This window comes from Ornithodoros turicata, chromosome 9 (assembly GCF_037126465.1).
Source record: "Ornithodoros turicata isolate Travis chromosome 9, ASM3712646v1, whole genome shotgun sequence".
Taxonomy (NCBI): domain Eukaryota; kingdom Metazoa; phylum Arthropoda; class Arachnida; order Ixodida; family Argasidae; genus Ornithodoros; species Ornithodoros turicata.
Genome location: NC_088209.1, coordinates 30,147,406 through 30,163,060, shown reverse-complemented (window position 1 = coordinate 30,163,060; position 15,655 = coordinate 30,147,406). Strand labels below are relative to the sequence as shown.

The 15,655-nt window shown below is 44.9% G+C and overlaps 3 protein-coding genes across 3 annotated transcripts; 2 read left to right on the top strand and 1 right to left on the bottom strand.

Moving 5' to 3' along the window:
* Nucleotides 1-1,872: 1,872 nt before the first annotated feature.
* Nucleotides 1,873-4,464, top strand: LOC135367862 (uncharacterized). Its single transcript, XM_064600966.1, has 4 exons — nucleotides 1,873-2,883; nucleotides 2,949-3,070; nucleotides 3,620-3,665; nucleotides 3,907-4,464. The coding sequence occupies exons 1-4, from the start codon at nucleotides 2,104-2,106 to the stop codon at nucleotides 3,988-3,990; spliced, it is 1,032 nt and encodes a 343-aa protein (XP_064457036.1). The 5' UTR covers nucleotides 1,873-2,103; the 3' UTR covers nucleotides 3,991-4,464.
* A 348-nt stretch (nucleotides 4,465-4,812) lies between these two features.
* On the bottom strand, nucleotides 4,813-11,328 carry LOC135368586 (26S proteasome non-ATPase regulatory subunit 5-like). The gene is made up of 7 exons (XM_064601972.1): nucleotides 10,942-11,328; nucleotides 10,723-10,867; nucleotides 8,313-8,555; nucleotides 7,552-7,804; nucleotides 7,264-7,452; nucleotides 7,087-7,196; nucleotides 4,813-5,447 (listed from the first exon to the last, which is right to left on the bottom strand). The coding sequence occupies exons 1-7, from the start codon at nucleotides 11,121-11,123 to the stop codon at nucleotides 5,055-5,057; spliced, it is 1,515 nt and encodes a 504-aa protein (XP_064458042.1). The 5' UTR covers nucleotides 11,124-11,328; the 3' UTR covers nucleotides 4,813-5,054.
* Nucleotides 11,329-11,428: 100 nt separating this feature from the next.
* On the top strand, nucleotides 11,429-15,415 carry LOC135368582 (protein inturned-like). Its single transcript, XM_064601965.1, has one exon. It carries the CDS (start codon nucleotides 11,536-11,538, stop codon nucleotides 14,167-14,169), a length of 2,634 nt encoding a protein of 877 aa, XP_064458035.1. The 5' UTR covers nucleotides 11,429-11,535; the 3' UTR covers nucleotides 14,170-15,415.
* The last annotated feature ends 240 nt before the right edge of the window (nucleotides 15,416-15,655 follow it).

Below are 15,655 nucleotides of genomic sequence, written 5' to 3'. Positions count from 1 at the left end.
TATCGAATTTGTTTGTTTTTGTTCGTTAACGAGGCCTAGTCATAAATTTATGACTCGACATATTAACCTTGATAAGATGTTGAACAAAAGGTGGGGACTAATGCATTCCAATGTAACTTTTACAGTTTGCAATGCATTAAAGGATTACAGTGGGCCATCCAAAAAGTTTTCAGATTAAGACGTCTGATGAAAGTGTGTGTGTTATTTTACTTAATAGCGCGAAAGGTTTTGATGTGTGCAATTTGTTTCTCAGAAAAAAAAAAAAAACTCACAGAAGCATGGCTCCGCGCGTTCACCTTTAACTCGCCACTCCGGGAGGAGAACCCGCCACGAGGAGGAGAAGTATGATGCCACGTCACCGATGACGTTACAGGGGCAACTCGTTCTGGTTCGCTGGTCCGTGGGGGTCAGCGCCCTGCTCCTTTGTTGCCAAACCAGTTTTGCCAGTTCCCCCGGAGAATTGGGGATAGAAAGAGCGGCCGAATCATGACCGAGCCAGGAGCACTGCTTTTTCAGAACCCCGAACAGCCGAGCAGCAGACGACAGCGGAGTAGCAGACAACACATCTCTGGACCAATCAGCAAGCGTGTCCTCTGTAGTGTCAGCACGAGGTCCCAGGCAGATCACAAGCTGGTACTGCACTCCACCGCCGTTGCGCACGGTCGCTTTTTGCGGCGTACTTTAAATACAATTTCTGCAATAATTATGACTCTATGGGGTGAATTGATTCTTTTGGGGCATCTTACTGGCCTGCTTAGCAGTTTTATACAAAGAAAACGGGGTGTTAAAAATGACTTCTGTTGGGTAACAATTAAGAATTTGGGATGGGAATAGGTAATGACTGATGGTAATGCATTACATTTGGCTGAGTAATGCGTTATGGCATTACACATTACTTGGATTGAATGTTCTGGCACAGTCTACAGTTAAAAATTGTGCGGTGTCGAGTCGAGGCATGGAAAACCCCTGAACAGGAGCAGGAGGAGAATTACAAGCGCGGGGAGTTCTCCGGTAGGCCAACACGTGACCAGATGGTGTCATCACCCTTTTCCTCCTGCAGTCCTCTAACGCTTTTCGGTCAAAAAATTATGAAAGAAAAGAAGAAAAAAAGCCTCCAGTGGTGGTGGTGGTGATGGTGAAAGGGCTTGCCGTTGTCGGCCTCACGTATGTGGGCAACGTCACGACTGACGCCCTGGGGAAATGTGCGTCCTGGGCCGACTTCTAGGGGAACTGTGCCGACATATGTCTGAAAGCGTTCTGGTTCGCTGGTCCGTGGGGGTCAGCGCCCTGCTCCTTTGTTGCCAAACCAGTTTTGCCAGTTCCCCCGGAGAATTGGGGATAGAAAGAGCGGCCGAATCATGACCGAGCCAGGAGCACTGCTTTTTCAGAACCCCGAACAGCCGAGCAGCAGACGACAGCGATGGACAGGAAGCGAAGCCTCCAAGTGGCCAGTAACAAGTGTGTACCGAGCACCAACTACATGTCATCTCTGCGCTGCAATAAACTTTACATACTAGTATCTGCACAAATTCACTTGCACCGGTTTGATGAATATTCGGGAATACATATAATCCAGGGCTTTATTAGAGGCTTCTGGGAGAACGTAATGCAAGAGCAACGACATACTTGATGTAAGTATAGTATGACATTATAGTAATGCCTGTAATGCACTACTAACAAAAAAAAAGTGTTAAGTAACGCAATGCATTACTTCTGAAAAAGTAATGAGTGTTGATAATGCATTGCAACATAAAAGTAATTTCCCAACCTCTCTGCTGAACAGGCTCGATTGCGCATTCCAAAATCCGAAAATAGTCACTTCGCGGGAGATACGAGCAACAAAGGGCTCCAGTGGTTGCCAGGCTTGCCAGGTTGCCAGAATGTCGGGTTGCCATAACAACAGCACCCACGATCGTTTGTTTGGATTTCGTCCTCGGAGCAGCTAGCATCCTCCACGAAATGCGACAAAACACCAACATCTTGTGGTAAGGTACGATTCTGAGCGTGTCAGTGAAGGGTTTAGGACCGTAGCAAGGCAATTACTGCAGTAGATTGTGCAGTACTCGGAACCTTGCTGATGGAAACCTAAATAATGCATACCACATGGCCGCCAGTGCATCTGACGACGAAATATCATCGAGTGAAAGTGATCTGCTGCCTGCAGAGATTCCCGTAATTCGTGTGGATACGGCTGACATCGATATTGGAGAAATCAACAGCACACTCACAGAAGTTCACCAACAATATCACAAGTTGCTCCAGAAGTACTCCCGAGCTCTAAACATAATAGATGACCTCAAGTGTCAACTCGCAATTGATGGTTGCGCCAAGGTAGAACAACGAGATACAGATCCGTTTCACAAACTGTACGAGGAAAATCGAAGTCAAATTGCCGACTCCCATTCGTGGCAATGGAGTGCGTCACAGATCAGCGCAGCTTCCATTGCAGAACCAAGTCCGCTGCACGTTTGTTCACATGATTCCGTCAAACATTCCACGTCGATTACGCCGTTATCGGAGGATATTGAACATTCCAGAAAATATATACCCCACGATGAAAATGATGCAGGGTTGCAGTTATTTACGGAGTTATTCTCGTCACGTGAATCGAATATATGTGCCAGCTCATCAACATCAAATAGCAGCTTGTACGACGTAACGTCGTCTGCTCATACACTGTCTTGTTGCCAAACGCAAGTGGAAAGACCTCTGAAAGGTCACAACATGTCATATTATCAAAGCGTCGATGAGCCGAGTCAAGGCAACTTCACAAAGTCGAAACTTGTCGAACAACCAGAAAAGGGGTTCCTACAAGGACAGCAAGGTTGTCACCAAATTGCTGTCGTATACCCTGCACAGCGAAATATTAAGCTCTGCACCATGGTTAGTGAAATGAATTTTTCTGCTTGGCTTGTGAAAAATTAACCACAATTTTTTATTCATCATAGGAATTCTGCGGACGTCACTCCTGCTGTTGCTGCCCTCATACTTCACATTCCCAAATAGATGCTATCAATCGAAACAAATCACCAGTTGCTGCAGAAATTGGTGTCGATGAAGTTGCTAGAAGGTACCTGTTATGAATTATTGTCAAGTGTATGAACATTTTGCGTTGTACTACAAGGAATTCTTGCTTAGCTGACAGACAGTGAGAGTTTCGGAACAGAAATGTGGTCACAGAAAAAGTGTTGCACTGTCTCACTTGGCATGGCATACTAAGGTACATGCTGTGATGTTGGAAACTAACGGCTCTCCATTTCCTGCAAACATTCCGGAGATTATGTACGATATCAGCATCAAATTTCTGATAAGGTAAAAAGAAAAAACAAGGACCAAAAAAGCTTTCCTTTCCAACTTTGATATGCCCCATACAGTGGTTTATCCAGCCCCCCAAAGTTTGGCAACACCCCCAAATTTTTTTCCTGTGTACTATTGTTACAATGTAACTGCACCCCCAAAGTTTTTGCACCACCCCATGAGCTTGCGGTTCTAGATAAGCTACTGACCCCGTGCCCTACTGCTTGTGCGTCACCGTTGCCTGGTCAGGGATGTTTTATGTGGTAGCGATTGTTGCTGGAGTAATTTAGTCGAAGATTCTTACATAGTACCTCTTTTGTAGCCCGCAGGTGACAAAGAAGTCAAGTAGCCATGTGACTGCTTCGAAGGTGAGCACTCTATAATGCACGATTCTTACTGCATTTCCTTGTAAATCTCCTTGCAAATCACTTTTATGTTCCATCATCTCCAGAAGAACCTGGGGATGCTTCAAAGAGAAATCTGATAATTACCTTACGAGAGCAACAATCGCACATATCTAGGAGCTCAAATATTGTTGAAGCACACAAATACTGTGTGTGCATCTTGCACGTTTTGTGGGAATTATAGTACGTCTGCTATCTTTTACAGTTACTCCAAGCCCTACAGGAAGCGGTGAAGCGAGGAGCAGAACTTCGGAAGAGCTCGAATGATCTCTTGCACTGCTTCGAGTGATATCTGTAATTATGTTTTAATTTTTAAAGTTCAAATATCAACAATATTTTGGTAACTCAGCTCACTGGAAGACGACGAACAAGTTTTACAAGGCAGATACTTCTACTGTTGGATGTTAACTATTTATAATAGTTGTGTTTGCATTCTGTTACATGCTGGGCCAGCAGTTACCTTTTTTTTCACCAGCAGGCAGGGCGTGCGGCGAGAGCAGACTTTGCTGCCCACTTGAGCAATTTTTGCCCACCCCCTCTGGTGCTCCCTAGTGGAGACAAACTGCCTCCACGACAAGCTGTTCTTTTTCACATGCAGTACACTGTGCCAAAGATAAACGTAGCTGTGATGGCTATGAGGTGTATTTACTCAAGCGTGCACATATTTTAGATTTATATTTTTGTTATCTTATAAGCATATGTAAGTTCACCATCTTCTGTTGAACACCATGTCTAAATAAAACGCCTGAAACTTTGCTTCTCATTCCGGGACGTGCAGTTTTATCACGACCCCAGACGCAATTTTCACATACATAAGGCCAATGTTTAGCACAGCCTTCCTTTACTTGCTTCCTTAATTGCTAAAATGAAAATGACCTCCTAGGGGCCTTGCTATAAGGCAAGGTGTGAAAACTAAGGGTAGGCAATACAAATATACTGTCCCTTGTCTTACAGATGGAGCAGTGGCTAAAACTTAATGATATTCGAAGTATACAAGAACTCGTATGTCCACTCCTGTCCTAGTAAAACATTCACATACTTCACAAAAACGTATCTAACAGATTTAGTGACACACGCAGTGCCATGCAAGAAGTAATGCTCAAGCTCAAGACACAGAAGAGTCGATATCTTTACTTATACATTCATTTACATCCGTTACATTTACATAGAGAAACTTCAAGGCATTAACATGCAGTATGTAAAAACCCTGGTGTCCAGTTACGTAGCGTAATGTGCCGCTCGCAATGTGTGCCCGACTGAACATTGAAATCGTGCCATTGTTAAAATCAGAAGTGAAGCACACACACAGTTGTTCACGACCAACGTAGCTTCAGAATGCGAGTTACACCGCTTTCATGTTGCTCCTTCAAACGCGACAGCTGTTACTGCTTCAGAATGAAACGGCCCCTCCCTGTAGTACGACATGAGACGCTCCAAATCTTCCGCAGCAATTCTGCGCGAAGGCATGCGGGACTGCACAAAGGCAGCAACAACCGTGAACTTTGCTTCTTTGCCTTCTTTGTCTGGCTCAGTGGAACGGTCCAGCAGGTACTCAAGGAAGCCCGGCTGGGCCAAGAGTACATCCTGTCCCCATGCCTGGAGTGCCAATTCGCGCAGTACAGCGAGGGCCCCGCATCGCAAATCTGGAAACGGCTGCTTGCAGATCTGAAGCAGAAGTTTCGTAGATCCATCTCCCAATGCTCCGTACCATGCCTCAGTGAGGGCTAGCATGTCTTCTGATGGCTCCTAAGATTCAGAAGATTATGCTTGAAAACACCGATTTTCCAATTACAAAGTACAAATGCTTGGTACGATACAAATACAGTAAAACCCCAGATATAACGAAAACACTGTACAGCTAAATTCGTGGTACAGCTAAATAATTTGCATTCCCTTCCACCAGTAGCGTAGCCAGAAACGGGGGGTTTGGGGGATTCAAACGCCCTCCGAAACCGTGCCTTTGGTAGTGCTTTTGGGAAAGGGAAACCAGGGTGAAATCGTCCTCCCCCATGTAAGGTTTCCATAAAACATCTCCCGAAATATTTTTCTGGCTATGCTGCCGCCCGCTGCAACTGCCTGCCGTATTTTCGTCGGGCTCCATACAGCAAAATATTTGGTACAACGAAAGAAATCGTGTTCCTCATCAGTTTCGTTATAATGAGGATCGACTGTACTTCAATCTTTTCTCCCAAATAAAGCCTCCACATCGCACTAACTTTTGCCAGCCAAGTGCATACTGAAGTTAAATGAAGCATATTGTTTGTATTCATGCACACATGCAAAATAACAACTTTATTTTGTGATTATAATTGGGGGAGTTTCATCACATGAGGACAATACTCTTCCTCATTGGTGGCTAAGGTCTGGCTATCATTAGGGCTTTTAGGCACCACAGGTAAGTGACAGCATGGCTGCAACATGCAAACACAAAGTGCCTAAGACTGAAAGTTGCACTCTCTCATTAATCATTATTTCATTAATTAGTTATTAACTCATTAATTAATTATTAATTCATTAATAACTTATTGCATTAATTAATTAATTATTCATTAACTGCAAACACAAACAAAGTGCCAAAAAACATGAAAGACTGAAAGATAATGATAATTCGTGGCTTTACTTGCACTTTACTTTTACTTTTGGCTTGCTTTGGCTTTTTGTACTTTGGCTTTTAGCTTACTTTTGCTTTACTTTTGGCCTGACTTTACTTTGAAACAACTCTTATTATGAGTGACGCCACTGTGGTCGGTCTGTAGACTAATTTTGCCAAAATCTCTGCACACAACATGAACAGGCATGAAATGAACACGAACGGACACGAAAATGAGCGAAAACACACACGGGAAAATGAAGGAACTCTGCAAACGGCAGTCCACTCATTCACAGTTCCTGTGAGTACCACGGGGTGGCAGCACTAGTGGCGGCACCCATTCCTTGAATCGAGTTTTTGTGTAGAGTGTCTTGTGTTGTAGGGATAAGCCAGGTAGAACCCGTTTTTACCCCTAGATCTGCATCACTGTCATCAGGTAGGATAAGACTCGAAAATCCCCAAAAATGAACTTGTCAAAGTGCAGAGTCAGCCAGCAATAGATACAGTGGAGAACACACCCAACACATACCCATATATAACATAACCATAACATGCATGATTTTTGCCTCCCCCATTTTGAAAAACATAAAGCCCGAAAACACGAGGGATTAATAATATAGCTTCATTACTTCAATGCAGCATTGGCTGTTACACTATAATTCTTTTGGAATTGACACGATGCGCGTCTTGCTTCAACATTGGTGGGAACTAGTTTATCTAGCACAAAGTTGGGACACAGCCAGATAATAATTTGTAGAGCTCTGCACAGATATGACTTGCCTGCTGTATGCTTACCTCCACATGGAGAACATTGGCAAGGGCACCAAGAGAGCGTACTCTGATCTCATTTTTGGTTCCATTGATGTTTTCCCTAAGCTTTTTCATGTACATCTTCATCTTGTTATCTGAAAAACACGGACGTATTGAGTTATAAAATATAAAGGAGGCTACGCCTGCTGTTAAATCACTCACCAAATTGCTTCAAGGAGCACTTTCCCTGTGTAGAAGCACTGATGACACCAACTGTTTCAATACTAACCAGCTGGCAGGACAGGTCACTTTCTTGAACACAGTCTAATATAAAATCCAGTACTTGGGGGTAACGTGACACGAGCCTCTGCGGGCTGCTCAGGCCAATGTTACCAAAGAATTTGAGCAATCCTGCAAGAGCGCATATTTGTTGAGTTTTTCACATCCTACAACATCCTTATTCACACACCTAAGGGAAGGATAAGCCGAAAGGAACCAAGTTTCACAAACCTGGGGCAAGGAAACTGGCCAGGGGGTCTGCACTGAGAGCCATGATGTTGTCCCTTAGTTTGTTTACCATTCCCACCTTCTCAAGGTAGTCCAGACCATGTGGTGTAGCTGCAAGGTCAGTGAGCAACTCCAATGCATTCAGTTTCACAAGGATGTCGTTGCCGTTCATTTCGTCGAGAAGGCACTTGAGACATCCGCTTTCAACGACGCGTTCCATGTTTTCCCGAGAAGCTTTAGCCACGTCCACCAGAACCTGCAACCAAAAAAATTTCGAGGAAATATTTGTTGTACTACTAAATCTCATGTTTCCGGACCCTACCAAATTTTTGTCATTACAACGCGTCTCACACTGTATTCTCCCAGAATATTGTTTCCATACATTGATTGATTGATAATGCTGACCATCTGTTGATGGTCTAACTAAGCCATATGTGATGCAGAAGTATCAAAATTAATTTCTAGTGTTGAGAAGTATGACATCGTAGGTTGCCCAATCAACCAACGCGTCTGGCAACATTGCTCCTCTAAGTTCGGCATTCATCTCATCACTGCACCTGTTGGCAGAGTTCCACTGTGGCGCAGAAAGCAGAGACACATGCACTGTTCTTGTAAGCGTTATCATGTTCACTGATGGCATTTATAGCTTGTTTACTGAGTCTTTGAGCAAGGTTGATTTATAATACGAAATAATATGAATATTATATTTTTCTGTCTCTAGTGGCACTTTGAGGAACTACACAACATTGTAACTAGGTACTTACATCGTGAACACGGAACCTGTATATGTCTCCTCGATCCATCACCTCACCCATGACTTTCGTCAGTGGTGGATGTAACAATGCGCTTAGAGCTTCCTTTTCACGAGTAACTTCTTTAAGGATGGCTGCACTTTGCTTGGAAGTCCACGTGTCCTCATCACCGAGAAGCTGCACCACGGACTCCAACAAGTGGCGGTCCGTTGCAACATCGCACAAAGTTGAATTGTCTTTGCAGCACCGGATCAGCTGTAGGAGAGTGTAGCTGCAGCACGTGCCCAACATGACTAGGGGAGCTGTTTCATCAGGATGTAAACACTATTTGCTCGTACCAGCCGTTCTCAACTTTTGTTATATATTATAGTTCGCTATATATTTTATTATATATTATGTTTATTATTTATATATAATATGTGTTATATATTATATTTCATAGAACAGTGATGTGATTGGCCCAAGCCATTTTGAAGCACCTTCTGGAGCAAGAAAAAATCGGCTTTGGAGCAACAAAATGGTGCTTTGGAGCAGATATGCTACTTTATCATGTGCAGTCATATATGCCTTATTTTTAATATACTTTCGAAAGAGTGACATAGGTGTGGTCACCGAAGTCGAAGACGGACTCCTTGTAACGATTGTCATGAGCTGCAATCTGCTGAAGTAGCTTACGTCTAATGACTAAGTTTAGATCAGGATTTTCAGCAACAGTCACAAACAGCGACAGAGCAGTGTGAAAATTCGAACATTTCAAGTGGGGGGCGAGAGGGGCAGCCGCCCAGGGGACCAAATGCCAGGCCCTGGCAGGTTGTTTGTACAGTATAAAGCAGGAATTAAGAAAATTTTAATTTACGATCACGGCAGTGCGAATTAGCGTTTTCTTTTCTTTGTTTACAGAGCTTCTGACGGCAGTGAGAGAGAGAGAGAGGAGGGGCACTTCAGATTTACCCTGCCTCGGGTGCAAACTCGCCTTGCGACAGCTCTGATTATGTATGATCTTAACACTATGACATCTTTTTAGTTACTTCCATGCTCAATTTGTCCACTATGCTTTCACATAGTGCTAGAATCGCATAGGCTGAACATGTGTAATATTTATTTCAGGTTTCCAGTACCCCAACACCAACTACGTTATCACGTTAGTGACGTCGTGTGACACCTGCGACAAGTTACGGCAACACAGCATGGATACATGGCAAGGTTTAAAAACGGAAAGAAAGAGTGATAGTGATTGCACCTCCGTCTTCCATCCTGTCATATTTCGGCGAAACGTAATCGACGACCTAGGGGCTCAGGTAGTCTATATCTATCGCTTTATGTTGCCTGGCAGCAACAGGCAGGCGACAAGCTCATAAGCACTTTCACCCTTCAAACAATGCATGTCAGGAAAGGGTTTCCTAACAGCAGGATGCAAGCTTAGCGCATGCAAAGCAGAAGCAAAACCCTACGAATAGGAGATGCGGCTACTGTCCCGTGATGACTTGCACGCCCGCTGACTATATAGACACACGCTGAACGACCACAGGGGCTCAGCTGGAGGCTTGACTTCGCTTTTAACGGCACAAGCGGATGTTTGGTGCAGGCTTGGCACAGATTCCTGATATTTTGCGACAATGTAGCAGGATGTAACAGGGTTGGCCCCTTGGCACAGCAATCACATCACTGATAGAATGGCATGTAGAAATGCCTAAGATGGTCCTTTGCCACTGACGCCAGTTGAGAGCCACTGGCCACATGTAACAGTGACAAAGGCAATGCGAATGCCCCCGGGTGCTATGGGTGAAACTTCAAGTGTTGGAGGGGATCCCCCTAAATTGAGGCTTGCACGCTACGTTTTTCAAGGAATTAATACAACTGAAAGAGGAACTGGCTTGTTCATTACTGACCACATGTTGCACACCATAAAAACATACACAAAATGTCCGTTCAATACAAAATTTTTAGTTAGTTGGGTTTGATGTATGACCATGAGCAGCACCACAGCATACCTCAGCAAAACTCACTCACGCTCACTCATGCTGAATGTGGCGAATGAGGTGAGCATGAGTGTGCAAACGGAGAGCTGAGCAGCTAATGAGTGAACATGAGTGAGTAAATGAGGAACTGAGCAGGCGATGAATGAGCATGAGTGAGTAAATGAGGAACCGAGCAGCAGATGAATGAGCTTGAGTGAGCAAGTGAGGAGTCGAGCAGATGATGAGTAAGTAAAGTGAGCAAACGGGGAGATGAGTGAGCAAACGGGGAGATGAGTGAGCGTCACTCAGAAGTATCGTCTTCTGCACCACAGTGATCGGTTCGTGGACTGAAAAACGCAAATGTGATGTACAAGCAATTTGTATGACGACATAGTAGTGCCACTCTGGTGGACGTTATGCTGAGTCATAAATCCATTTTTCTTTTATAGAAGTTCCACACTTACTTGACGGAGCAGCACACCCTTCAAAGCTGTAGAGTTACACTTTAAAGTCCTGGTAATTTGTATCTTCATAGCTGACATCAACACTTTAGAAGGAAACGAATCCAAGAGCTTGCCAAAGATTTCAATTAGGTCTTCATGTTCCACCCTTTGATAAAAGGCATGGTTCACTTAGATTTTTCACAACAGAGCACTCACGATGATATCAGCAGATTAACTCACCCGTGATGCGTTTGCAGAAAGTTGAACAGCGGGGCAAGGTCAGTATTTCTAACATTAACGTATATTGCTTCTGGCCTTGCCGTAGCTAATATCGTTTTTAGTTCTGTGATATTTGAAGGCGACGAGTTCTCAGAAAGCGCAGCAAGCAAATTCGTGAGAAGCGTCTTCATATCCACCGCCATGTTACTCGCCGATCAACTCAACAAAACCTGACACGAACGCAACGCAAGTGAAGGGTGTTTACAAATATGAAAACCATTCCGTGCTGCATGGAATCACTTGGAATGGAATACTAAACCATATGTATCCTTATGTTCAGACTGCAATTGTCTCTGCGCGTGACTAGTCGGGGACATGACCAATAACGTGACATGACCCCCCCATGACCCCACACGGCTAGCGGCTAGCGCCTCTAGAAATGGATGCAAACACATTGTCTGAGTTGGCAACTCTGTGCGCTAATTGTCATCATCATCATCAAAAGAAAACAAGTTTTGTTGTTGTACTTCCGATGTAAATGGCCTTGAAGAAAGTTACACAAAACTGTGGTAAAACTCCACAAGACGTCGACCGCTGTCCATTCCGCTGTTCGTGATGCAGACATCTCATGCCAATGGCGCTTTCACCAGAGACTTATGCGATTGCGGATCCAATAGTGGGACGTCCGACGACAGCAGCGAAAAGTTATACGAACCGGACTGGGTCGAAAAAATCTCTCCAAAAGGAGATTTGTTCTACGTCGAACCAAGTTATCAGCACCCCATAAATGTCCACTCTACAGCCACAGGCTTTGAGTGCAATGCGTCGCAGGCAAGCAGCACAACAACGAAGAGCTCCAAGTCCGACGCAAAGCAAACACTTAAAAGTCTCATGGGGAAGAAGAAGCATCGAAATAGTTTGGAACCGACGATAACTGATATGCCAAAGTCTGACAAGAAAAATGGCACGTCGCTTCACGACCTTTTGAGGAGAGCCGAATGCCAAGAAGTCTACCTCAACGTTGACCCGAAGCGTCATAATTACGGTAGGCGAGCTACACTATGCGAAGCACTCTTCGGTATCATACCAGGACGTCTACCATCACAACTTGCAGCGGCCGAGATGCTCAACGAAGGAGCTCCCATCATGGTTCAAGGCCTTTTGCCCGACGGAGAAGCGATGAAGTCGGGGATGGTCAAAATAGGGGACGTTATGAAAAGCATCGACGATTTTGACATCAACGAGGACAACATAACGTTTGTCCTGCGGAATATCACAAAGCCTCAAAGAGTTAAAGTGTCACTCTTACGGCTCGCAGAAAATGCACTTTCTGACTCTGTTAAGTTTCCCGTTCAGCTAAGCACACAGCAGCAGAGCTCCCTCATGAAACAACTAATGGGTGACAGAACCACGCTGGAGGAGACGAAACAGTGTCTTCGGAAGTATCCCCACATCTTCTTGTACCAAGAATTGCATAGTGACTCTTTCAAGCAGCAGGAGCCGAATTCTGAAGACGAGCGAGTTTACCAGTATCCAGAGTATGACAGCACTCTTGCTAAGCTTAGAGGGATGTTCGTCACACTGAGTAGCGTTATTGGAGATACGACTGCAACAAAGCCACGTTCCAGTGCACTGGCCATAGAAGACACCCTCGTTCACGTTTCATATTTTCACGACGCAAACAGCATTGCTATACTCGCCCTGCCAGCTACCTGTGCCTCCGCTGAGCAGATGCAAGAACACATCGACGAAATTGTCACTGTGATTAGACTTCAGTATGGCTCACTGTCTCGCGCATTTCGAGACCAGGAAACGTGCGAAAACGTAGACCGCCTCTTCGACCTTTTCTTTAGCGCAACACTGACGGACTGTGAAGCGCCACGGAAAGAGGTGTTTGCACATTCCCTACCGTGCGCAGCGTGGCTCCCTCTCCCAACAAACATACAAGCACGGACAGATTCCGTACTCAGTGAGCTTGAGTCCGCAAACTTTGGTGACATGAGTGAAGCTTTTTACGAGTCCCAAAGACTATTCACATTCGTTGGATCCTGCTTGTTCTACAGGGGCCACCTCCTTGCGAGCCACCTTCCAAAGCAGCACTTTCTGAACGTCTTCCTCTTTTGCCGCCATTACCAGCTTCTTCGGCTGACGAGTACGGAGTGTGTTGGCCAACTGGTCGTGTGGAGAGAGGTGTTCCTTCCCGAGCCAGAAAACTCGGAAATGCGACACTTCTTACTCGTGACGGGTCTGAAGCACGGCCTCCTCTGTGCACTCCTCGAAGTGGGAGGTTGTTCCGCCGTTCCAGAAGCACACCCGGGCCCCGACTTGTTCTACGTGGACCAGGCTCAAAACACGTTACTTCAGCTGGAACTGAACGGAGTTCTGTCCGCGGCGGACACATGCATCGAAAAGCACGCACTGACCCTCGGACCACCTGCAGGGAAGGCTTCCGTTGGTAAAAGGGAAAAGACGGAGAAGTCTTTTAGCTCGACTAATCTTTCTACGATGGGTGCACCCTCGCCGAAGAGACGTACCAAAAATGTCGACAGGGAGACGTGTCAATTGCTGCGCTACTCAAGCGCGCACCTCGATACGTTGGACAACGATTTCTCCTTTGCAAGGAGCCACAGTAGTTGTGACAATTTTGGCAACGGATCGTGTAACCAACATTGTTCCGCCTCTACGGGCTCTGATTGCGAGTCGCGCACTAGCGGGAGCGACCTGAGGTTTGGGCGAGTAGCCTCCTGCAGCTACGACCTCAGCAGCCTTCGTCAGAGCCTCGAAGACTATCAGAACCCGTCGACCTCACCTACACTGCCCATTGTGCCAACGAGAGAGAACTTGATCTTTCATTACCTCCACGTCGACTTGGCGGAAGGAATTTTTGTAGCTCCTGCAGAAAGCACGTCGTCTTTAGACGCTGAAATACTTAACAATTTCAACCGAAGCTGCCTATCAATTCGCAAGGTGTTAAGGGGGCCGTCAAAGACAGGAACCAATGAAGAAACTCAGGGAAATTTTGTAGCGGACAAAAATTTCTCTTCCGTGAAAGAATATGGAGTTCTGTTCACATGTGGTCAGGAATTGGGTGCTAGAGGGAAAGGGAAGCAGCCGACATCTTATTGGGTTATTGGACGGCTCTTCCCAGACAAACATCAGCCAAGAGAAGTGTACGTGTGCATTCACGAAAACGCATCACCCAGTGCCCTCGAGACAGCCTTCAAGCTTTCATTCGGTCGCCAGCTTTGAAGTTGGTTAGTGAGCCTGTAACCGTAAAGTGCTTTAAGAAAGGCAGCTAGTACTCCATATTACTATTTTCCTCCAAACACGCACATACAAATCTTTACTAGTGCCCCCAAATTGTCTTAGACCTTACGTGCAAGTCTTAGATTTATGGACGGACGGACAGATCAAAGTTGTAGCAAACATACGCCATGTTTCTGTATTGTGAGAGAACACTTAAAACTAGAGCTGTGCGAATAGCAAAATTTCCATTGTGAATCGAATCCAAATAATTTCTTCAGGAGGCAAATCAAATTCGAATAATCAGAAAAGACCCAATTTGAATAATTTGGAATACCTCATGGCGAAATATTTTGTGGTGTTGTGCTCATTCGATGATCTGCTGCTCCAATATATGGTGAGAGAAGGGTCCCTCCATGTTGTGTATGGTAGACTGCATTAGTGGGATGAACTGCGTTGAGAGTTAGTCAGCATGATCCATGCAGCCTGCTTTGTGTGCATCTCCTCATTTCTATGTTTACATCGTGAATTTCCTGTACTCTTTTTTTTTAGGAACTGCACATATTTCCATCTGTTACTGAACATAACTCTGAAAGGTGGGACTACATTTACTGCAACATGCAGTGCCCAGAGTACAGTGTTGACCATGAGGTCACAGAAGCTGTAGACGTTAGTGACAGAATACTGTAAGCAGTGTAAAGCAGGCTTCACCTAACAATCGAGTGTAACGATGTGAAGCCGGCTTGCAGAATGCAGCCAAAAACAATGGCGGTAATGTGAAGTGGGCTTCACCTAACTCTTCTCTTCAGTACTATTCGAAAAATATTCGAAAATTTTGAATACTGAAAATGGGTTGCAAAGAGCATTCGAATAGCATCAGATATTCGAAATTTTGAATATTTGCACAGCTCTACTTAAAACTGGATCTTGAAACTATTTTGCAGTACATGTGAGCACCGTCGGAGATATAAGCACGTCTGAAGCACCCGTGATAGTCTCAAGCACAGAGGGAAGTATGCCTGCTAACTTTCTGGCTCTACACAAACATGCTGAGCATGTCCGCAGCCAATAGCACCATGTACATGATATTTTTAGGTGTCTCCTTCTCAGGTAGCTTGCTCATTTTTAAATACACTTGATTCCCATTTTGTGTTTGTGCACAATTTTCTACTTTCAGCTCATTTATTTATAGCACATCTTCATCCTCTTTCAGAGCAATCCGAATCAGAACAATAAATTATCAAGTACTTCAGATTCCAAGCTTGCATTCATGCTTTAGTTGAGTCTGTCAGGGCCACAATATAGCAAGCTGCATGTTGCCAACACTCTGTCACCAGTATACAACTGGCATGCCTAAAACAGTGATCAGCTCAACAGAGAACCGGACAGGCTCTTGCTTTCCATTGTACTGGTCATAGCCAGAAAAATATTTCACGAGGGTTTCTATGGGAACATTACATGGGAAGAGGAGGATTTCATCCTCGTTTCCCTT